The sequence below is a fragment of the Salvelinus namaycush genome, chromosome 8, assembly GCF_016432855.1.
Source record: "Salvelinus namaycush isolate Seneca chromosome 8, SaNama_1.0, whole genome shotgun sequence".
Classification (NCBI taxonomy): domain Eukaryota; kingdom Metazoa; phylum Chordata; class Actinopteri; order Salmoniformes; family Salmonidae; genus Salvelinus; species Salvelinus namaycush.
Window position 1 is genome coordinate 18,470,160 of NC_052314.1, and position 23,980 is coordinate 18,494,139.

Below are 23,980 nucleotides of genomic sequence, written 5' to 3' on the forward strand. Positions count from 1 at the left end.
TGATGCATGCAACGTCTGAACAGGGGAACGCAACCATAATGCTGTGGTTAGCTGAAACTTAAAATATTCACACGCTGTAAGATCTGGCATGCGTCAGCGAAACCTGGGCAGAGACACATGCCCATTACATTCTCAGTATGCTCTTCATCTACTACCTAGCTTGGCCCACTCAGTCTGCTCTTCATCTACTACCTGGCCTGACCCACTCAGTCTGCTCTTCATCTACTACCTGGCCCACTCAGTCTCCTCTTCATCTACTACCTGGCCTGGCCCACTCAGTCTCCTCTTCATCTACTACCTGGCCTGGCCCACTCAGTCTCCTCTTCATCTACTACCTGGCCTGGCCCACTCAGTCTCCTCTTCATCTACCACCTGGCCTGGCCCACTCAGTCTCCTCTTCATCTACTACCTGGCCTGGCCCACTCAGTCTCCTCTTCATCTACTACCTGGCCCACTCAGTCTCCTCTTCATCTACTACCTGGCCTGGCCCACTCAGTCTCCTCTTCATCTACTACCTGGCCTGGCCCACTCAGTCTGCTCTTCATCTACTACCTGGCCTGGCCCACTCAGTCTCCTCTTCATCTACTACCTGGCCTGGCCCACTCAGTCTCCTCTTCATCTACTACCTGGCCCACTCAGTCTGCTCTTCATCTAATACCTGGCCTGGCCCACTCAGTCTGCTCTTCATCTACTACCTGGCCTGGCCCACTCAGTCTCCTCTTCATCTACTACCTGGCCTGGCCCACTCAGTCTCCTCTTCATCTACTACCTGGCCCACTCAGTCTGCTCTTCATCTAATACCTGGCCTGGCCCACTCAGTCTGCTCTTCATCTACTACCTGGCCTGGCCCACTCAGTCTGCTCTTCATCTACTACCTGGCCTGGCCCACTCAGTCTCCTCTTCATCTACTACCTGGCCTGGCCCACTCAGTCTGCTCTTCATCTAATACCTGGCCTGGCCCACTCAGTCTGCTCTTCATCTAATACCTGGCCTGGCCCACTCAGTCTGCTCTTCATCTACTACCTGGCCTGGCCCACTCAGTCTGCTCTTCATCTACTACCTGGCCTGGCCCACTCAGTCTCCTCTTCATCTACTACCTGGCCTGGCCCACTCAGTCTCCTCTTCATCTACTACCTGGCCTGGCCCACTCAGTCTCCTCTTCATCTACTACCTGGCCTGGCCCACTCAGTCTGCTCTTCATCTACTACCTGGCCCACTCAGTCTGCTCTTCATCTAATACCTGGCCTGGCCCACTCAGTCTGCTCTTCATCTACTACCTGGCCTGGCCCACTCAGTCTCCTTTCTGCATCTGAAAAGTTGATTTCCAAAACGCTATATCCACCAATTTTTTACATTTGTATTTTTTCACCAGAAATTATTTTTTCACCTTCATGTGTTTATAAAATATTACTTTTCTCATATTTTTTATTCATAGATTTTAGATATGTATGAAAATGTTTTTTGGGGGGAAAAACGCTATATATCCATTGTTTAGCTCGAATGGAATGTTTCTATCCTGTATATTTGACTGTGATATGTGGTTGTCCCACCTAGTTATCTTAAGATGAATGCACTTACTGTAAGTAGCTCTGGATAAGAGCATCTACTAAATTACTAAAATGTCAAATGTAAATGTTTTACATATAGATCTCATATTACTGTGTTTAATTATTTTTGTAAAATAAAATATATAAAGATATCAAAAATGTATCATTTGTACATTTCTTTATTAAAAATGTAGCTATTTGTTACATTTCATTCTATAAAACCTAGCGTAACTACTTATTTCTCAGAGAGTGAGGTGGATATATAGCATTTTGCACAACAAAAATATAATTTGTCTCTCTGAAATGAAACCATCAAGTGATAGATTTAAATAAATGCATGTCTGTCATTGAACATGCCATGATTAGATAGTGAAAAAACACATAAATCTCTTTCATTATTTCTTTAAACAATAAAAGCTAATTTACCAACATTTCTGAAAATGAATATATAGCGTTTGTAATGAAACTCCTCTACTACCTGGCCTGGCCTACACTGCTGTTCTCATTGGGCCTGCTGTAGATTGCTCTAGAGACCCTGTCTTTCCCCTCTCCCAGTAACACATCCATCCCTTTCTGTAACTGTACTGAGCATGAAGGCTGACTTTAAATGTACCACAATCTTTGTTCTTAAATATAAAATACATTATACACCTCAATCTCACCTGTATTATACCCATAAAGCCACATACATGTACTCTTGTGCCTCTCACACCTTGGACTAGTCTCACATGGCAACGCATTCTCCACATACTGCATTACCTTTAACCAGAGCCAAAGAGTAATAGGGTGCCATTTGAGACACAGCCCTCTACATCACTGTCATAGACCCAGAGCAATCTGTGATTAAAGATGGCTGCTCTGTCATCTCGGTGAGGCAGCATGGTGTGCAATAGGTTACAGGCTGCTCCCCTGGAGTGTAGCCTACTCTGAAGCCCGCTGGGCCTGGCACACCCACAAGTCCTCCCTGCTTCTCCAGGCCAAATGACTTTATTAAGGCAGAGGTCCATCTGTGGGTCTGTCCTGTATTTATACTCGATCCAAGCAATGGTCTTCTCCCTCTCTACTCAAAGGCAGTGTGGAGATTTAAGGCAGTTGTCCATATTGATCTCATCATGGCTGGATGTCCGGACCCATAGTTCCACCTCCCCTCCCTCTCTCCTTCCTTCTCTACTTAGGAGGGATGACCACCAGAGGCGGGCCCTTCCTGGGCCTCCACATCAGCACCTGGGCGTCGTTGGCGTTGGGCCTCCCCAGGGCGTTGGGGGGGATAGGTTCCATGCGGGTTAGGACGCGAGGCTGGTCCTGGTGCGTCCGGCCCATCAGGGTGGCTCTGGAGCCCAGGGGCATGGAGGGGTCCACCAGGATGTCCACCCGCATGCGCCACTTGACCGTCTGCAGCAGGATCTTCTCCCGCGTGGCCGTGTTGAGGGCCACCAGCCATGTGGTGAAGCTCTGGTCCCTTTTGATGCGAGTGAGCAGGGGAAGGTTGCTGTCGCTGATGGGCACTGCCCAGGTCACACTGGGGTAGAAGTTATCGTTCATGCTGACGGTAAAGCGAGAGGGCTTGGAGGTGGGCCCCGCCAGGGTGACCGTCTCGGTGGTGTTGCCGTACCAGGGGTAGCTCACCCCATCTGAGTCACTGATGGCCCTCACAAGACCCTCACACAGCTCTGGTAGCTCCCAGCTAGACCTGCAGGAGGACAAAGGGTCAGATTACAGTTTAACAGATGGTGGGTTGGAGCCTGTTCTTAGTTGGTCCCTGATTGACATTGTGTTGTGGCTTGTAACACTGTAGGGTCACGAGAAGTTTCAAAAGGCTTTAGGTGTCTCACACAAACACATTTGGGAATTAGACATTCTCGAACAGAACAGAGGAAGACAAACAAATACATACTGTATGTGTGATAAATGGAATCAGCATGTCCATCTCTATTCTACCTCAGGGCTCCATACTGTATGTGTTCAGTGCGTTAGTAGTAGATTCATATCTCATTGTTTGTTGGCCAATGAGGGGGTGTCAGCTGGTGTGACCTGATGCCACTGTCTCCCCCTCAGAATAACTCCATCTGTCTGTACACTGTGTTTTTCTGCACCCCAAGACACCCCACCTCCAGCCAGGGTTAAACATCCCCTCACATATGCCTCCTCCAGTGAAAAATACCCCCAGGCAGTGCTGGAGGCGGAGGTATGTGTTGCTCGTCAGTGGGTGTGTGATTGTGTCTCCGGTAGAGGAGGGAGCGTGGGAGTGTCAGTGCGTCTCTCTCTCCCTCCATTGTTCCGGTGAACACAATGTGTCTAGAAGCAGTTGTTTAGCTCCTCAGTTGTTTCTATTTTGATGCTGAAATCACAGGAACACAATCAATTGGTGGGCGTTTGAATGAAAGACGGTGACAGCATAGTTACCCTGCTGTGCGCACAAATGCTCTGCAACACATGCACCCACACAGCCATACATCAACTGTTGCATTGCATTCACGTCATTTTTGATGCCTCACAAAACCGATTTAGACATTTGTGGCATTTAAGATTTCTCTCTCTCTCTCTCTCTCACACACACACGCACGCACGCACGCACGCACGCACGCACGCACGCACGCACGCACGCACGCACACACACACACACACACACACACACACACACACACACACACACACACACACACACACACACACACACACACACACACACACACACACACACTGGAACAATGACTAAGGTCTGTTCCTTTGCTTTGGCACCTGCCCAATGCACCAGAGAGTGACAGTTTAGGACATATCATCAGGGGAAGGGTGGAGCATCAGTCCCCTGTGACAGAGGACAGTCAGCAGCTAGCCTCCTGATGGGGGAATTCAAAACAGAAGGAGAACTCAACTTACATGCCGATGTCGTTGTAGGTGTTGTAGAATTCCATCTGTGTGCATGCCTGGATCCAACCCACCACCCAAGTCTCATTACGGGGAATAGGGGGCATAACTATCCGCGCAGAGGCCTTGAAATAGGGCGTCTTGTAGCGCAACACTATAGGCGAGTTCTCCTCAATGATTGTTGGGCAGTGGTCGATAGTGGCGGAAACGTCGTAGACCACTATGTTTTCACGTTTGATGCGCGACTTACAGGTGATGCTCTGTATGCAGCCCATGATGAGGTTAGGGTTCTAGCCAGGGGGACTTGACGGGATGATAACACTGTGGACTTGGGATAAATGTGTCATCAATCTCTGTCACGTCCCATCGACTTCCAGACGCTATAGTTAAAATGGCACATTAGTCAATGCATTTTATGCATCCAAAAACGCAATCAGTTCCATCCACATTTACGCACGAAGACGAAACAGATAGGTGGCCTGATCTTGGGATAGGGGAACAGATGAAATAACAGCAGTTGGTGATATGGGATCCTCTCTATGTCTCGTATCGCAGGTGTAGCCTGTCGGTGTCTGTGTGGCACTGCCCTCTCTTGCAGTCCGGGCTTCCGTGGGCTCCAGCCCCTCAAAATGATTGTTACCCGCGGCCTTTGTATTCAAATCCACACGTCCGCTTGCAGGTCTGTGCCGCTTGATCCTCTTCTTTCTTCCCCGGGCTGTCATGTCACAAGCCGGAGGAGAGCGGCGGACTCAGAGGCGTCGTGTCGATGTCCCCGTCGGGTGGTGGTCGTGATGCTTGTTGATGCGGCGCTGGCGGCTCACAAGGTGCACTTGATCGGAGCGATGACATTGACAATCTACACCACCCAGCATTCCTCACTATGACAGTAAAACGATGGATAAAAACAAGGCCAAAGCGGAGAATTCCCGCATTTTTCATTTAACGCTTGCTTCCTCTCTGCAGAATTGGCTGAACAACAGCCTCTCGCCTCGATAAATCAGAGGGTGTGAAAAACAATTGTTTAAGAAAAGAGAAATTCTATAGCCTACCACAGTTCTATCCAATCAGACAATCAATGTATCGAATTGTCGCCGCATGGCTTGATGAACTCAGACACATTACGGATTCATTAGGGATTCTGTCTTGTCTCCTCTTTTCTCCGAAAGCAATGCGTCCTCTGGCGCTGTTCAGCTTCCCTGGTGCTGATGATGATGAGTGAACCAATGAAAAGCAGAGGTAGACTGAGCGCGTGGTAGTGCCGGGGTCCATTATTTGGCAGTAACAGTCTGTACATTTCCTCCATAGCTTGAATGGCTATAGCGTATGCCTGACCAATTGATGATTTCATTTTTTATGCGCGACATACTCACACCAATTATGCAATGGCAGGCTTTTGTCTACTCTATGCCATTATTTGAAGGCAGCGCAATCAATAAGATTAGGCTATAATTGTATGATTATATCATATAATTTTAGGGCAAATTTAAATAGATTTTTGCAGGAGAGCTTGATATTCTTAAAAAATAAATAGCACTTTTCTGATTGAAGGCCACAAGTTATACCCTTTATGAAAAGCCTACTAATCTTTGTTTGACATGATGATGAACCACAGTCGAGTTTTTTACATAAATAAAGGTAGGCGTGGCATTCTGAGCAGACAATGACGCCCAATTTCAGTTAACTACGACAAATGGGAGGTTCTACACTTGTAGCGACATGTGACATGGCATTTCAGTTTATGGGATTGGCCCTGCCAGTGAATCTGATGTAGACGGTAATAACAAAGCACCTCCCATTACTGGCACGCTGGGACTTCAGTGATCCCTTTGCCAACACCTGACCACACCGCTCGCATGCTTGTTGATTTTGTTCACACACACAAGACGCGATCAGGACATGCAGGTTGAAATATCATGACTAACTCTGAACCAACTATATTCGTTTGGGAACCGGTTGAAAAGCATGAAACATTTATGGCAATTTAGCTAGCTTGCTGTTGCTAGTTAATTTGTCCTGGGATATAAACATTGGTTTGGTATTTTCCCTGAAATGCACAAGGTCCTCTACTCTGACAATTAATCCACAGATAAAAGGGTAAACTGAGTTTGTTTCTAGTAATCTCTCCTCCTTCAGGCTTCTTCTTCTTATCTGGACTTTATATGGTGGTTGGCAACCAACTTTAAGGTGCATTACCACCACCAACTGTGCTGGAGAGTGGACCTCAGTTCATCTTTCAATCACCCACTTGGGTATATGCTCCTAAAAAATGAGGAGATGAGAGAGGCGGGACTTGCAGCGTGTCAACCATCACAAATAGAACCAAGTTATATTTTAGCGCCTGGCTACACAGACGCTCGTTGACGTGCACGAGCAGTGTGGGTGCAATGATTGAATAACATGTACATGTACATTTATTTTGCAATGCTCGCGCACGCGACGCAAGCAGTGTGTTCAGCATAGAGTTGGTAAAAGATTACTCCTGGCTTCAAGTACTTTTATAAAATAATTTGATTGTGATCAGTGGTGGAAAAGTACCCAATTGTCATACTTGAGTAAAAGTATAGATACCTTAATAATAAGTTACTCAAGTAAAAGTGAAAGTTACCCAGAAAAATACTACTTGAGTAAAAGTAAAAAAGTATTTGGTTCTAAATATACCTAAGTATCAAAAGTAAAAGTAATTGCTAAAATATGCCTAAATCAAATGGTGTACTTACTTAAAAGCCCTTAACCAACAATGCAGTATTTTACATTTTAAATTTTTTATTTTATACCCCCTTTTTTCTCCCCAATTGGTAGTAGTTACAGTCTTGTCTCATCGCTGCAACTCCCGTACGGACTCGGGAGAGGCGAAGGTCAAAAGCCATGCGTCCCCCGAAACACAACCCAACCAAGCCTTACTGCTTCTTGACACAATGCACATCCAACCCGGAAGCCAGCCGCACCAATGTGTCGGAGGAAACACCGTAAACCTGGTGACCTGGTCAGCGTGCACTGCGCCCGGCCCACACAGGAGTCACTAGTGCACGATGAGACAAGGATATCCCTGCCGGCCAAACCCTCCCTAACCCAGACGACGCTGGGCCAATTGTGCGCTGCCCCATGGGCCTCCCGGTCGCAAAGCCATAATCTCTGGTGGCACAGCTAGCACTGCGATGCAGTGTCTTAGACCACTGCACCACCCGGGAGGCCCTCAACAATACAGTTTTAAGAAAAATAAGTGTTAACTAAAAAATTGAAATAAAAATAACATTTAATTAAAGAGCACCAGTAAAATAACAGTAGCGAGGCTATATGTAGGGGGTACCTGTATAGAGTCAATGTGCGGGGGCACTGGTTAGTCAAGGTAATTAAGGTAATATATACATGTAGGTAGAGTTAAAGTGTCTATGCATAGAAAATAAACAGAGAGTAGCATCAGGGTAAACAGGGGGGGGGGGCAATGCAAATAGTTTGTGTAGCCATTTGATTAGCTGTTCTGGAGTCTTATGGCTTGGTGATAGAAGCTGTTAAGAAGCCTTTTGGACCTAGACTTGGTGCTCCGGTACCGCTTGCCGTGCGGTAGCAGAGAGAACAGTCTATGACTAGGGTGGCTGGAGTCTTTGACAATTTTTAGGGTCTGCCTCTGACACTGCCTGGTATAGAGGTCCTATATGGCAGGAAGCTTGGCCACAGTGATGTACTGGGCCGTACGCACTACCCTCTGTAGTGCCTTTGTAACGGATGTGAAATGGCTAGCTAGTTAGCTGTGGTGCGCGCTAATAGCCTTTCAATCGGTGACGTCACTTGCTCTGAGACCTTGAAGTAGTGGTTCCCCTTGCTCTGCAAGGGCCGCGGCCTTTGTGGAGCGATGGGTAACGATGCTTCGTGGGTGACTGTTGTTGATGTGTGCAGAGGGTCCCTGGTTCGCGCGAGGGGACGGACGTAAAGTTAAAACTGTTACACCTTGCGGTCGGAGGCAGAGAAGTTGCCATACCAGATAGTGATGCAACCACTCAGGAAGCTCTCGATGATGCAGCTGTAGAACTTTTTCAGGATCTGAGGACCCATGCCAAATCGTTTCAGTCTCCTGAGGGGAAATAGGCTTTGTCGTGCCCTCTTCAAGACGGTCTTGATGTGTTTGGACCATGATAGTTTGTTGGTGATGTAGACACCAAGGAACTTGAAGCTCTCAACCTGCTCCACTACAGCCCTGTAGATGAGAATGGGGGCGTGTTCGGTTGACCTTTTCCTGTAGTCCACAATCATCTCCTTTGTCTTGATCGTGTTGAGGAGATGTTGTTATCCTGGCTTCACACTGCTAGGACTCTGACCTTCTTCCTATAGGCTGTCTCATTGTCGGGGCTCAGGCCTACCACTGTTGTGTCGTCTGCAAACTTAACGATGGTGTTGGAGTCGTGACTGGCCCTGAGGAGCCCCCGTGTTGAGGATCAGCGTGGCGGATGTGTTGTTACCTACCCTTACCACCTGGGGACGGCCCGTCAGGAAGTCCAGGATCCAGTTGCAGAGGGAGGTGTTTAGTCCCATGGTCCTTAGCTCAGTGATGAGCTTTGAGGGCACTATGGTGTTGAACACTGAGCTGCAGTCAATGAACAGCATTCTCACATAGGTGTTCCTTTTGTCCAGGTGGGAAAGGGCAGTGTGGAGTGAAATAGAGACTGCATCATCTGTGGATCTGTTGGGGCGGTATGCAAATTGGAGTGAGTCTAGGGTTTCTGGGATAATGGTGTTGATGTGAGCCATGACCAGCCTTTCAAAGCACTTCATGGCTTCAGACGTGAGTGCTACGGGTTGGTAGTCATTTAGGCAGTTTACCTTAGTGTTCTTGGGCACAGGGACTATGGTGGTCTGCTTGAAACATATTGGCAATACAGACTCAGTCAGGTACAGGTTGAAAATGTCTGTGCAGACACTTGCTAGTTGGTCAGCGCATGCTCGGAGTACACGTCCTGGTAATCCGTCTGGCCCTGCGGCCTTGTGAATGTTGACCTGTTTAAAGGTGTTACTCACATCGGCTACGGAGAGCGTGATCACACAGTCGTCCGGAACAGCTGATGCTCTCATGCATGCTTCAGTGTTGCTTGCCTTGAAGCGAGCATAGAAGTAATTTAGCTCGTCTGGTAGACTCGCGTCACTGGGCAGCTCGCGCCTGTGCTTCCCTTTGTAGTCTATAATAGTTTGCAAGCCCTGCCACATCTGACGAGCGTCGGAGTTGTTGTAGTACGATTCAATCTTAGTCCTGTATTGACACTATGCCTGTTTGATGGTTCGTCTGAGGCCATAGTGGGATTTCTTATAAGCTTCCGGGTTAGGGTCCCGCTCCTTCAAAGCGGCAGATCTACCCTTTAGCTCAGTGCGGATGCTGCCTGTAATCCATGGCTTCTGGTTGGGGTATGCACATACAGTCACTGTGGGGACGACGTCATCAATGCTCTTATTGATGATGCCAGTGACTGATGTGGTGTACTCCTCAATGCCATCAGAAGATTCCCGGAACATATTCCAGTCTGTGCTAGCAAAACAGTCATGTAGCTTAGCATCTGCGTCATCTGACCACTTCTTTATTAACAGAGTCACTGGTGCTTCCTGCTTTAGTTTTTGCTTGTAAGCAGGAATAAGGAGGATAGAATTATGGCTGGAATATGTTCCGGGATTCCTCCAATGGCATTGCAACTGGATCCTGGACTTCCTGACGGGCCGCCCCCAGGTGGTAAGGGTAGGTAACAACACATCCGCCACGCTGATCCTCAACACAGGGGCCCCTCAGGGGTGTGTGCTCAGCCCCCTCCTTTACTCCCTGTTTACTCATGACTGCATGGCCGGGCACGACTCCAACACCATCATTACATTTGCCGATGACACAACAGTGGTAGGCCTGATCACCGACAACAACGAGACAGCCTATAGGGAGGAGGTCAGAGACCAGGCCGTGTGGTGCCAGGACAACAAACTCTCCCTCAATGTGATCAAGACAAAGGAGATGATTGTGGACTACAGGAAAAAGAGGACTGAACACGCCCCCATTCTCATTGACAGGGATGCAGTGGAGCAGGTTGAGAGCTTCAAGTTCCTTGGTGTCCACATCACCTACAAACTAACATGGTCCAAGCACACCATGACAGTCGTGAAGCGGGCATGACAAAATCTATTCCCCCTCAGCAGACTGAAAAGATTTGTCATGGGTCCTCAGATCCTCAAAAGGTTCTACAGCTGCACCATCGAGAGCATCCTGACTGGCTGCGTCACTGCCTGGTATGGCAACTGCTCAGCCTCCAACCGCAAGGCACTACAGAGGGTAGTGCGAACGGCCCAGTACATCACTGTGTCCAAGCTTCCTGCCATCCAGGACCTCTATACCAGGCGGTGTCAGAGGAAGACCCTAAAAAATGTCAAAGACTCCAGCCACCCTAGTCATAGACTGTTCTCTCTGCTACCACACGACAAGCGGTACCGGAGCGCCAAGTCTAGGTCCACGAGGCTTCGAAACAGCTCCTACCCCCAAGTCATAAGACTCCTGAACATCTAGTCAAATGGCTACCCAGACTATTTGCATTGCCCCCCCCCCCCTCCACACCACTGCCACTCTCTGTTGTCATCTATGCATAGTCACTTTAATTAACTCTACATACTTGTACATACTACCTCAATTAACCGGTGCCCCCGCACATTGACTCTGTACCGGCACCCCCCTGTATATATTGTTATTTTTTACTGCTGCTCTTTAATTATTTGTTACTTTTATCTCTTATTCTTATCCATAATTTTTTTAACTGAACTATTGGTTAGGGGCTTGTAGGTAGGCATTTCACTGTAAGGTCTACACCTGTTGTATTCGGCGCATGTGACTAATAACATTTTATTTAATTTGATTTACAAATGATGCATTTGTGTTTAGTGAGTCTGCCAAATCAGAGGCAGTAGGGATGACCACGTGTTATCTTGATAAGTGTGTGAATTGGACCAATTGGACCACTTTCTCTATCTTTGAGCAGTTGACTCAAAGATAGAGAAAGACAATAGTTGATCATTTTGGATAAATGAGAAATAGCGAGAGAGATTTCGTAATTTTAATTTCACTTACTTAGCTAGCAAATGCAGCTAGCTAGTTTAGCCTACTGAAACACCCTTCTCAAACAGAGGGATGCTGTGTTAGCTAGCTGGCTATGACTATCCAACACAACACTGGAACTTTTCCAAGTCAAGGTAATCTTTTGGGTTTACAAATGTATTGCCACCGGGGCCCGCCGGTATAACTGCTTACTGACTGTACACTGTAACGTTACTGCATGATTGCAGCAGGTTTACTAATGCATTAATTCTATTAGCTATGCTGACTATGATGTTACTTTCGCTAACATGGTGACAACGATGTAGGCTGTGTGTAGCGGTTTGGAAAAGTTTTTTCGCCTGGTCACATTCAGCTGATGTGTTGTACTTTAAAGTCCACATGCGAAGGTGAGAGGACGAGAGCGCATAGATGCGAGAAGGAATACAACGTGGCTGCTATGAAAGTGAATTGTGTTTACGCTTGATCAGGGGTGTATTCATCCCTCCGATTCTGTTGAAAAACTTTTCTTAAACAGATGCAAACTGAACAAAACGGGGATAAACATACCTGATTTTGTCCAATAGAAACTCTTGTTTGCAACTGTTGGACTAATGATTACATCCTATATCAGCTAGATGCAGGCAAGAGTGTGCATGGCACTTTTGAATATCATTGTATGTCCATGTGTCACTGTCTGTCACCTCAAATTTGTCTCTTGAACTGTGTGCCCCTAAGTTGGTAACTTAGGATGTAGCAAACTCATGAGTGTAGGGAAAATGTTGTAGCCTAAACATATGGCTGTTACATTGAACTGGGTGAATGGAGTATGAATGACAGTCATCCATTATGGTGTAATAGAAATAAGGCCATGCTCATAAAAAATGTTTTTGTCCCTAATCTTAAATGGCACTGACCGCAACTGATTTTAAGTCATAGGTGTCCTCCTGACAGGACTGGAACTCTGTAATAGCTACAGTTGATAAAAGTTTATAACCCTGGGAGCCAATAGGGGTTTCCCGTGGGGTTTATGTTCTACACTGACCTGGGTTGACCTGGGCTGGAATGTAGATATGTCAACATTGGGGTTCAAAGGGCATAAGCACTCACATAAACACCAGTCATTTCGGTCATACACGGTCCCTCCCTTTATTGACATCCAACAGAGGATAACCTAGTTTGAAAAGTCACAGTGCAGGTATTAACTATTCACTGCATTCCAATGCCCTCCTTAATGAAACAATTCATTGCTTTGACTTGTGTATTTTCCTTTTTTTCTTAGGTCTTCCCTTGTTCAAGTATTCCAGGCTTATGGCTGCACTCACCTGTCTGCAGGCGACCTCTTGCGGGCCGAGAGGGGTCAGGAGGGCATTGAATATGGACAGCTGATCGGAAGCTACATCAAGGATGGCAAGATTGTTCCTGTGGAGATCACAATCAACTTACTGAGGAAGGTACCTCATCATCTTGTTTGCAGTTAATTGAGTAAACCCTGCCTTATTGTTTTTTCCTTTTTCAAATTTGACACCTACATACAGTCATCAGATCCTGTTTGTACCCTCCCAACTCCCCTGCCCCCATCCTTCTCCCAGGCGATGGAGGAAACGATGCAGCTGGACCAGTCAAAGTTCCGCTTCCTAATTGATGGCTTTCTGCGTAACCAAGACAACTTCCAGGGCTGGACCTGTGTCATGGAGGGGAAGGCTGACGTCCAATTCGTCCTCTTCTTTGACTACAGCAATCAGGTGGGAGGCAACTAACTACATCTCCTGGAATAGCAGGGAAAGAGCTGTGTGATCTCTGATACGTTTCTCCTAAATGCAGCAGTCCATATGAAGAAATGATCTGACCCAAGACAAAGGGGTCAGTCTCTATTGTGTATGTGGTATTGTGAATGGTAAAGTCAGCAGGGTTGCCTGTGTGTGTATGTGTGTGTGTGTGTGTGTGTGTGTGTGTGTGTGTGTGTGTGTGTGTGTGTGTGTGTGTGTGTGTGTGTGTGTGTGTGTGTGTGTGTGTGTGTGTGTGTGTGTGTGTGTGTGTGTGTGCAGGTGTGTGCAGGTGTGTGTGTGTGTGTGCAGGTGTGTTTTGACAGGTGTCTGAATTGAGGGGAGAGCAGTGGACGCTAAGACGACAACAGAGGGTGTCTAGAGAAGCGGTAGGGCCTCACCTACAACAAGCCTCCAGGCATTTATTCTTGTGGTACTGAGATGTCTTGTCTTATGGATATGCCAGGATGTGTGTCTCGTGTATGTTCCTGGTCTGCACTGAAGGGTCCAGACATACCTGCAGTCAACCTGGCCCGTCATAGAGCTGAATGAACAACAGAGGAAAGTATGCACCGTGGATGCCTCTCGCAGTGTGTGGAGGAGGTCAGTAAGGTCATGTACACACACAACACATACAAACACACACACACACTATATACTGTATATAGTCAAAATGTAATACTGTATATTACATGCAGAGTAATATGTTCCCAGGCTGTTCACAGTCACACAGACAGTGTCACATATCTGTTGCACTGTCTTCCTATGACCACATGTGGATCGCCACATCACTATGAGCTGCTGGGGCAACTCAGCAGGCCACCCCAGCTGTCCGAACATGTGTGGCTGACAAGTGAAACACTCTTCTCATTCTTTCTATGTACAGTGTTGTGTGATTGTGGTGTTGTTAATTGAAAATAATAATTATCCTCTAAAAGCTTAATTAATCGTATCCTGTTTCCTCCAGGTATTTGCTGAAGTTAAGAGAATTTAGCAGCTTCCTGTCTATCCACCGATGCAATTAACCCTGCACTAACAGCAAGTTGGGTCTATTGAGGTTATGGTTACCACCACCAAATAAAATGAAATCCTATTTTATTTGTCACGTGCTTTGTAAATAACAGGTGTGAACTAATAATGAAATGCTGACTGATGGGCCCTTCCCAACAAGAAAGAAAATTGAGAAAAAATAGAAAACGTTAACACTTAATAATAATATTAGATACACAATGACTAGCGATAACTTGGCTATATACAAGGAGTTACAGTACTGAGTGGATATACAGGGGTACGAGGTAATAACTTGGCTATATACAAGGGGTTACAGTACTGAGTGGATGTACAGGGGTACGAGGTAATAACTTGGCTATATACAAGGAGTTACAGTACTGAGTGGATGTACAGGGGTACGAGGTAATAACTTGGCTATATACAAGGAGTTACAGTACTGAGTGGATATACAGAGGTACGAGGTAATAACTTGGCTATATACAAGGAGTTACAGTACTGAGTGGATATACAGGGGTACGAGGTAATAACTTGGCTATATACAAGGAGTTATAGTACTGAGTGGATATACAGGGGTACGAGGTAATAACTTGGCTATATACAAGGAGTTACAGTACTGAGTGGATGTACAGGGGTACGAGGTAATAACTTGGCTATATACAAGGAGTTACAGTACTGAGTGGATGTACAGGGGTACGAGGTAATAACTTGGCTATACACAAGGAGTTACAGTACTGAGTGGATGTACAGGGGTACGAGGTAATAACTTGGCTATACACAAGGAGTTACAGTACTGAGTGGATGTACAGGGGTACGAGGTAATAACTTGGCTATATACAAGGAGTTACAGTACTGAGTGGATGTACAGGGGTACGAGGTAATAACTTGGCTATATACAAGGAGTTACAGTACTGAGTGGATGTACAGGGGTACGAGGTAATAACTTGGCTATACACAAGGAGTTACAGTACTGAGTGGATATACAGGGGTACGAGGTAATAACTTGGCTATATACAAGGGGTTACAGTACTGAGTGGATGTACAGGGGTACGAGGTAATAACTTGGCTATATACAAGGAGTTACAGTACTGAGTGGATGTACAGGGGTACGAGGTAATAACTTGGCTATATACAAGGAGTTACAGTACTGAGTGGATATACAGGGGTACGAGGTAATAACTTGGCTATATACAAGGGGTTACAGTACTGAGTGGATGTACAGGGGTACGAGGTAATAACTTGGCTATACACAAGGAGTTACAGTACTGAGTGGATGTACAGGGGTACGAGGTAATAACTTGGCTATACACAAGGAGTTACAGTACTGAGTGGATGTACAGGGGTATGAGGTAGTTGAGGTAGATATATAACTAGGAATAAAGAGACAGATAGTAAACAGTAGCAGCAGAATACGTAATGAGTCCATAAAAGTCCTTGTAAAAAGGGTCAATGCAGATAGTCCAGGTAGCTATTTGGTTAAGTATTTAACTAACTATTGCCTTGGGGGTAGAAGCTGTTCAGGGTCCTGTTGGTTCCAGACTTGGTGCATCAGTACCGCTTGCCGTGCGGTAGCAGAGAGAACAGTCTATGACAAGCCAATAATGATTATTTTGAATGAGTGTGTTATGCAAAGGGGTTTAATTATGAGGATTGTTGTAAAGCAGTGGCCATTGGGGTGTGGGTCACTGCAGTCTGTTTTGTCAAGATATAGCCTGTCTGCACCTAGCCTGCCTGCACATATTTTTTATCTATTTAAAGGTCCATAGCAAATAGCAACCACATGTTTTCATTTTTATTTGATATACTGTACATTACATTACCAAAAGTATGTGGACACCTGCTCGTCGAACATCTTATTCCAAAATCATGGGCATTAATATGGAGTTGGTCCTCCCTTTGCTGCTATAACAGCCTCCACTCTTCTGGGATGGCTTTCCACTAGATGTTTGAACATTGCTGTGGGGACCTTTGGAATACATTCCAAAGGTGTTCGATGAGGTTGAGGTCAGGGCTCTGTGCAGGCCAGTCAAGTTCTTCCTCACCGATCTTGACAAACCTTTTCTGGAAGAACCTCACTTTGTGCATGGGGGCATTGTCATGCTGAAACAGAAAAGGGCCTTCCCCAAACTGTTGTAACAAATTTGGAAGCACAGAATCGTCTAGAATGTAATTGTATGTTGTAGCGTTAAGATTTCCCTTCACTGGAACTGAGGGGCCTAGCCCGAACTATGAAAAACAGCCCACAGACCATTATTCCTCCTCCACCAAAGTTTACAGTTGGCACTATGCAGGTAGCATTCTCCTGGCATCTGCCAAACCCAGATTGGTCCGTCAGACTGTCAGATGGTGAAGCGTGATTCATCACTCCAGAGAATGCGTTTCCACTGCTCCAGAGTCCAATGGTGGCGAGCTTTACACCACTCCAGTCGACGCTTGGCATTGTGCATGGTGATCTTAGACTTTTGTGTGGCTGCTCGGCCATGGAAACCCATTTCATGAAGCTCCCAACAAAAGTCATTGTGCTGATCGTTGCTTCTAGAGGCAGTTTGGAACTCGGTAGTGAGTGTTGTAACCGAGGACAGATTATTATTTTTTCTACCCCCTTCAGCACTCGCAGTCCCGGTCTGTGAGCTTGTGTGGCCTACCACTTGGCTGAGCCGTTGTTGCTCCTAGATGTTTCCACTTTACAATAGCAGCGCTTACAGTTGACCGGGGCAGCTCTAGCAGGGCAGACATTTGACGAACTGACTTGTTTAAAAGGTGTCATCCTATGACGGTGCCACGTTGAAAGTCACTGAGCTCTTCAATAAGGCCATTCTACTGCCAATGTTTGTCTATGGAGATTGTGTGCTCGATTTTATACATCTGTCAGCAACGGGTGTGGCTGAAATAGCCGAATCCACTCATTTGAAGGGGTGTCCACATACTTATGTATATATAGTGAGTCTTACTGTGCACTGTTAACTCTATTACTACAGAATCTCAGTTATAGTTGCAACTCTGTAATCTAAGCAGCGAAGAATTACTTCATATAATAAACCACCTTGGATCAAAGTAAACGTGTTTAATTGACGTGGCCAGTGGAGTGCTCCTCTGCACTGCCTACAACAGTCCAATAGAGGGTAGTATGGGTGTGTCTGTAACTATCCATTGTCTCCATGTACAGATAGCCTTTCTGCTGACATCTTTCTAGTGAGTCCTAGTTTTGACATCCTGACCTGACCTCTGTCATATAATGCTTACCTTTTGTTTTATTCCCCATCTCAATGTTTGATGGTCCTCCTGACCAAAAATACATTGACATTACAGCTAACCCTAGAACTCATTAATCTATTTTGTAATCCACATTTATGTTTGAATAAAGTGATAGTAAGGAAGTGAGCTTTATGAGTGCAGTCTACAATCCCATAATTCCTGGGGTTTCTCGGAGTTTTAGGATTGAATGCTTCGCTACTTTGCACCTCAGGAAGTGAAGTCTCCCTATTCCAGATATGACCGAATGGATGTCTCAGACTGGGATGACATGCACCAGCGAAACAGAACTTCTGACACTGCACTAATGAGGGGTGTGTGTTGGTGGCTAGCTAGGTGTCTACCAGGTGAATGGCCATTTGTGTGCCTAAAGTCTTGTGGAACATAATGGGTGCTGATCCCACCTCTTTGAGCTGGGCTTGGGCTCTTAAAGGACAATGGAATGACAGGGCGAGGGGTGTGGGGGAGGGAGATCTTTACTGGCTGTTAAGGAGATGTTAAAATGACCATAATCCTGTGCAGGGGACAAATTTAATTTATACCAACATTTTAAATATTTAACATAAAATTGTTTGAAATCTATTTTTAATATAGTTTTTTTATAACTCTGGTACTATTTTCACAAGTATGTGGTAAAATGTCACAACTCAGTACAAAACTAGAAACCTATCATCAAAAAGGCTGTTTTTTCAAAACTTTAAATACATTTTCAATTGACAAAGTACAACACACAAAGTCCCACAGTAACTATTTCACCAACCAGTGTTTCATCTAGAAATATCTTTCATATAACATTATTGCCTTTCACAATGCAATGCTCACAATACTTTATATGATTCTCTTCTCATTTGTTTAAATACATTTGACCATCACTTAATCCAACTGTGCTTAACGGTTAATCACTTAACCGCTTGGTAAACCTATAGATTTTAAACAGGTTGTCTACTATATATGAATTTTGAGAACTACAGAAATAAAATGTGTGTTTGTAAAGTATAAACATCTAAATGACATGTATGATACATGATAACGATACATAATGACTACTGGTTATTGCTAATTGATTTCACATAGTGGTAAGCACAGTTGGTCTCCATATGAAAGGGGGTGTGTGAACACTTGCAATTTCTTTCAACATGGAGCAGATAGACAGCAAGGGAGAGGAAGAAATTAAAGAGCCAGTGGACAAGGGACCCGTCAAAGAGGTCAAAGAGGTGGGCAGGGGCCCCGTCAAAGAGGTCAAAGAGGTGGGCATGGGCCCCGTCAAAGAGGTCAAAGAGGTGGGCATGGGCCCCGTCAAAGAGGTCAAAGAGGTGGGCATGGGCTCCGTCAAAGAGGTCAAAGAGGTGGGCATGGGCTCCGTCAAAGAGGTGGGCATGGGCCCCGTCAAAGAGGTCAAAGAGGTGGGCATGGGCCCCGTCAAAGAAGTGGACATCAGAGAGAGGGAGGCAGATGGCAGGGAACTGTTGTGTCTGTCCGGGCCATCGTTGTTGACCATGTGGTAAACAGAGGCTGCCAGATTAGTTCACCTCAATCTGAAAAGATCAACTCTCTATTCGATCATGAGAACATTTCGCCAAGAAAACCGGTAAGTCTGCATGATATGCACTATGCTTTAGCATTACGCTTACAGTAAATGACATATTGTAATGTATGTAAATTCACAAATCATGTTACAGTATTCTTACAGTATGATGTATTGACAGTATACTCTGTTCTACCCTCAGAATTGACAGAAGACCCCAAGGTGGTGGCTGTGGCCGTGTGCTGACCAACCAGCAGGATTGGGCAGTGGTGGAAATGGTAATGGCCAGGAATGACATGAGCCTCGCCAAAATAAAGCAGTCCATTGAGGAAAACAATAACAACTTTGCCAATGGGTAATCCATCAGCCTACCAACAATCAACCACCTTTTAATGGGTAATCCATCAGCCTACCAACAATCAACCACCTTTTAATGGGTAATCCATCAGCCTACCAACAATCAACCACCTTTTAAAGAGGCACTAGGTATCTATGACACACATTTACCTGGTGCCTGTTGAAAGAAACAACGACCGGGTGAAACAACTGTGGGCCGAGTATGTTCAGGTACAGCACTATATGCCGTACTACTGTTACTATTTGATGCACATGCTACTTCACTATCATATTGGAACTATACTGTAAAAATAACTAACCCAAATATATGTTTAGAGGGTGATGGTGCTTGATGCTGCTGTGAACCGTCACAACTATGTCTTTGTTCATGAAGCGGGCTACAACCTGGCCAAAACGCGGCACCGTGGGCGGAACCTCATCGGCCAACGGGCGACCTTCCAAGTGCCTGGATAACATGTGGGAAACATCTCCATGTGTGCCGCTATCTCTGAAGATGGTGTGGTAGGATATCGGCCGTTACTTGGATCCTAAAACTCTGCACACCCATTGTGTTTCTCAGATAAATTGAGCAGGCCTGTCAAGGTGATGGGGTCACCTATGTCATTGTGTAGGACAATATCAGGTTCCACCTTGCAGAGGTGGTTCAGGCATGGTTTGGGGCCCATCCCCGATTCATGAACCTATACCTGCCCCCATGCTGTCCTTTCCTCAACCCTATTTGTTTTTCAGCATGGTGGAAGGTTTAGATCGCCATCCCGATGAGCGTGCCACCCTCTTGGCCATGGATGAGGCATGGACGACATCAATGTAGACCCATGTCAAGCTTGGATTCTCCATGCCAAAAGGTTTCTCCCGCGGTGCATGAACAATGAGGACATTCACTGTGATGTGATGAGAATGTATGGCCAGATGCTCAAGACATGCTTGATGCAAATGAATGCGTGCCAAACGTTATGTTTTATTTTCATTCATTTCATTTGTTTCAAGTAATTGTTTACATTTCATTACAGACAGTACACGTAGGTTACAATTACATCTGAAAAATACAATGTTTTTTTTGCATGAATGATTATAAAGGATGATTGCATTGATCACACTTTTGATTACACATTGGATAGATATTATGGAAATTATAGATTTTTGGTAAATTTTGTTGGGTAATGTAAGTGTACTGCATAATGTGAAAACTGTGTAATCTACTTTCAGCACTTCTAAGGGTGATTTGAAGCCCGTATTTTGCATTGTTTGCTATTGGTTTAACTGGTAGTTAAAACAACTGAATTGAAAAGATATCATTATGTTGTGGTGATTAAACCAATGTTCTCCTTACATTTCACAACAAACTTAGATTTTGGTGTACAGAGTGTAATCACCTAGCCTGTCTGTGTACTAGGGAGGTGGGGTGTACAGAGTGTAATCACCTAGCCTGTCTGTGTACTAGGGAGGTGAGATGTACAGAGTGTAATCACCTAGCCTGTCTGTGTACTAGGGAGGTGAGGTGTACAGAGTGTAATCACCTAGCCTGTCTGTGTACTAGGGAGGTGAGGTGTACAGAGTGTAATCACCTAGCCTGTCTGTGTACTAGGGAGGTGGGGTGTACAGAGTGTAATCACCTAGCCTGTCTGTGTACTAGGGAGGTGAGATGTACAGAGTGTAATCACCTAGCCTGTCTGTGTACTAGGGAGGTGAGGTGTACAGAGTGTAATCACCTAGCCTGTCTGTGTACTAGGGAGGTGAGGTGTACAGAGTGTAATCACCTAGCCTGTCTGTGTACTAGGGAGGTGGGGTGTACAGAGTGTAATCACCTAGCCTGTCTGTGTACTAGGGAGGTGAGATGTACAGAGTGTAATCACCTAGCCTGTCTGTGTACTAGGGAGGTGAGGTGTACAGAGTGTAATCACCTAGCCTGTCTGTGTACTAGGGAGGTGAGGTGTACAGAGTGTAATCACCTAGCCTGTCTGTGTACTAGGGAGGTGGGGTGTACAGAGTGTAATCACCTAGCCTGCCTGTGTACTAGGGAGGTGGGGTGTACAGAGTGTAATCACCTAGCCTGCCTGTGTACTAGGGAGGTGAGGTGTACAGAGTGTAATCACCTAGCCTGCCTGTGTACTAGGGAGGTGGGTGTACAGAGTGTAATCACCTAGCCTGTCTGTGTACTAGGGAGGTGGGGTGTACAGAGTGTAATCACCTAGCCTGTCTGTGTACTAGGGAGGTGAGATGTACAGAGTGTAATCACCTAGCCTGTCTGTGTACTAGGGAGGTGAGGTGTACAGAGTGTAATCACCTAGCCTGTCTGTGTACTAGGGAGGTGAGGTGTACAGAGTGTAATCACCTAGCCTGTCTGTGTACTAGGGAGGTGGGGTGTACAGAGTGTAATCACCTAGCCTGTCTGTGTACTAGGGAGGTGAGATGTACAGAGTGTAATCACCTAGCCTGTCTGTGTACTAGGGAGGTGAGGTGTACAGAGTGTAATCACCTAGCCTGTCTGTGTACTAGGGAGGTGAGGTGTACAGAGTGTAATCACCTAGCCTGTCTGTGTACTAGGGAGGTGGGGTGTACAGAGTGTAATCACCTAGCCTGCCTGTGTACTAGGGAGGTGGGGTGTACAGAGTGTAATCACCTAGCCTGCCTGTGTACTAGGGAGGTGAGGTGTACAGAGTGTAATCACCTAGCCTGCCTGTGTACTAGGGAGGTGGGTGTACAGAGTGTAATCACCTAGCCTGTCTGTGTACTAGGGAGGTGGGGTGTACAGAGTGTAATCACCTAGCCTGCCTGTGTACTAGGGAGGTGAGGTGTACAGAGTGTAATCACCTAGCCTGCCTGTGTACTAGGGAGGTGGGTGTACAGAGTGTAATCACCTAGCCTGCCTGTGTACTAGGGAGGTGGGGTGTACAGAGTGTAATCACCTAGCCTGCCTGTGTACTAGGGAGGTGGGGTGTACAGAGTGTAATCACCTAGCCTGCCTGTGTACTAGGGAGGTGAGGTGTACAGAGTGTAATCACCTAGCCTGCCTGTGTACTAGGGAGGTGGGGTGTACAGAGTGTAATCACCTAGCCTGCCTGTGTACTAGGGAGGTGAGGTGTACAGAGTGTAATCACCTAGCCTGCCTGTGTACTAGGGAGGTGGGTGTACAGAGTGTAATCACCTAGCCTGTCTGTGTACTAGGGAGGTGAGGTGTACAGAGTGTAATCACCTAGCCTGCCTGTGTACTAGGGAGGTGGGGTGTACAGAGTGTAATCACCTAGCCTGCCTGTGTACTAGGGAGGTGGGGTGTACAGAGTGTAATCACCTAGCCTGTCTGTGTACTAGGGAGGTGAGATGTACAGAGTGTAATCACCTAGCCTGTCTGTGTACTAGGGAGGTGAGGTGTACAGAGTGTAATCACCTAGCCTGTCTGTGTACTAGGGAGGTGAGATGTACAGAGTGTAATCACCTAGCCTGCCTGTGTACTAGGGAGGTGGGGTGTACAGAGTGTAATCACCTAGCCTGCCTGTGTACTAGGGAGGTGAGATGTACAGAGTGTAATCACCTAGCCTGCCTGTGTACTAGGGAGGTGGGGTGTACAGAGTGTAATCACCTAGCCTGCCTGTGTACTAGGGAGGTGGGGTGTACAGAGTGTAATCACCTAGCCTGCCTGTGTACTAGGGAGGTGGGGTGTACAGAGTGTAATCACCTAGCCTGCCTGTGTACTAGGGAGGTGAGGTGTACAGAGTGTAATCACCTAGCCTGTCTGTGTACTAGGGAGGTGAGGTGTACAGAGTGTAATCACCTAGCCTGTCTGTGTACTAGGGAGGTGGGGTGTACAGAGTGTAATCACCTAGCCTGTCTGTGTACTAGGGAGGTGGGGTGTACAGAGTGTAATCACCTAGCCTGTCTGTGTACTAGGGAGGTGAGGTGTACAGAGTGTAATCACCTAGCCTGTCTGTGTACTAGGGAGGTGGGGTGTACAGAGTGTAATCACCTAGCCTGCCTGTGTACTAGGGAGGTGGGGTGTACAGAGTGTAATCACCTAGCCTGCCTGTGTACTAGGGAGGTGGGGTGTACAGAGTGTAATCACCTAGCCTGCCTGTGTACTAGGGAGGTGGGGTGTACAGAGTGTAATCACCTAGCCTGTCTGTGTACTAGGGAGGTGAGATGTACAGAGTGTAATCACCTAGCCTGCCTGTGTACTAGGGAGGTGGGGTGTACAGAGTGTAATCACCTAGCCTGCCTGTGTACTAGGGAGGTGAGGTGTACAGAGTGTAATCACCTAGCCTGTCTGTACTAGGGAGGTGGGGTGTACAGAGTATAATCACCTAGCCTGTCTGTACTAGGGAGGTGAGGTGTACAGAGTGTAATCACCTAGCCTGTCTGTGTACTAGGGAGGTGGGGTGTACAGAGTGTAATCACCTAGCCTGCCTGTGTACTAGGGAGGTGAGGTGTACAGAGTGTAATCACCTAGCCTGCCTGTGTACTAGGGAGGTGGGGTGTACAGAGTGTAATCACCTAGCCTGCCTGTGTACTAGGGAGGTGAGGTGTACAGAGTGTCACAAGCCGGCTCATAGCCTGTGACAAAAATGAGGGGACACGAACAACAGGTATAGGCCAATTTAAAAGTGTTCTTTATTATAAACAA

The 23,980-nt window shown here is 46.3% G+C and overlaps 1 protein-coding gene and 1 long non-coding RNA gene across 2 annotated transcripts; one reads left to right on the plus strand and one right to left on the minus strand.

The window, feature by feature from the left end:
* Positions 1 to 2,714: 2,714 nt before the first annotated feature.
* LOC120051814 (protein FAM78B) lies at positions 2,715 to 4,687 on the minus strand. Its single transcript, XM_038998699.1, has 2 exons — positions 4,425 to 4,687; positions 2,715 to 3,237 (listed from the first exon to the last, which is right to left on the minus strand). Exons 1-2 carry the CDS (start codon positions 4,685 to 4,687, stop codon positions 2,715 to 2,717), a joined length of 786 nt encoding a protein of 261 aa, XP_038854627.1.
* Positions 4,688 to 12,699: 8,012 nt separating this feature from the next.
* LOC120051815 lies at positions 12,700 to 14,295 on the plus strand. Its single transcript, XR_005477325.1, has 4 exons — positions 12,700 to 12,911; positions 13,050 to 13,202; positions 13,690 to 13,826; positions 14,191 to 14,295. It is a non-coding gene; the product is annotated as an uncharacterized LOC120051815 (long non-coding RNA).
* Positions 14,296 to 23,980: the final 9,685 nt, after the last annotated feature.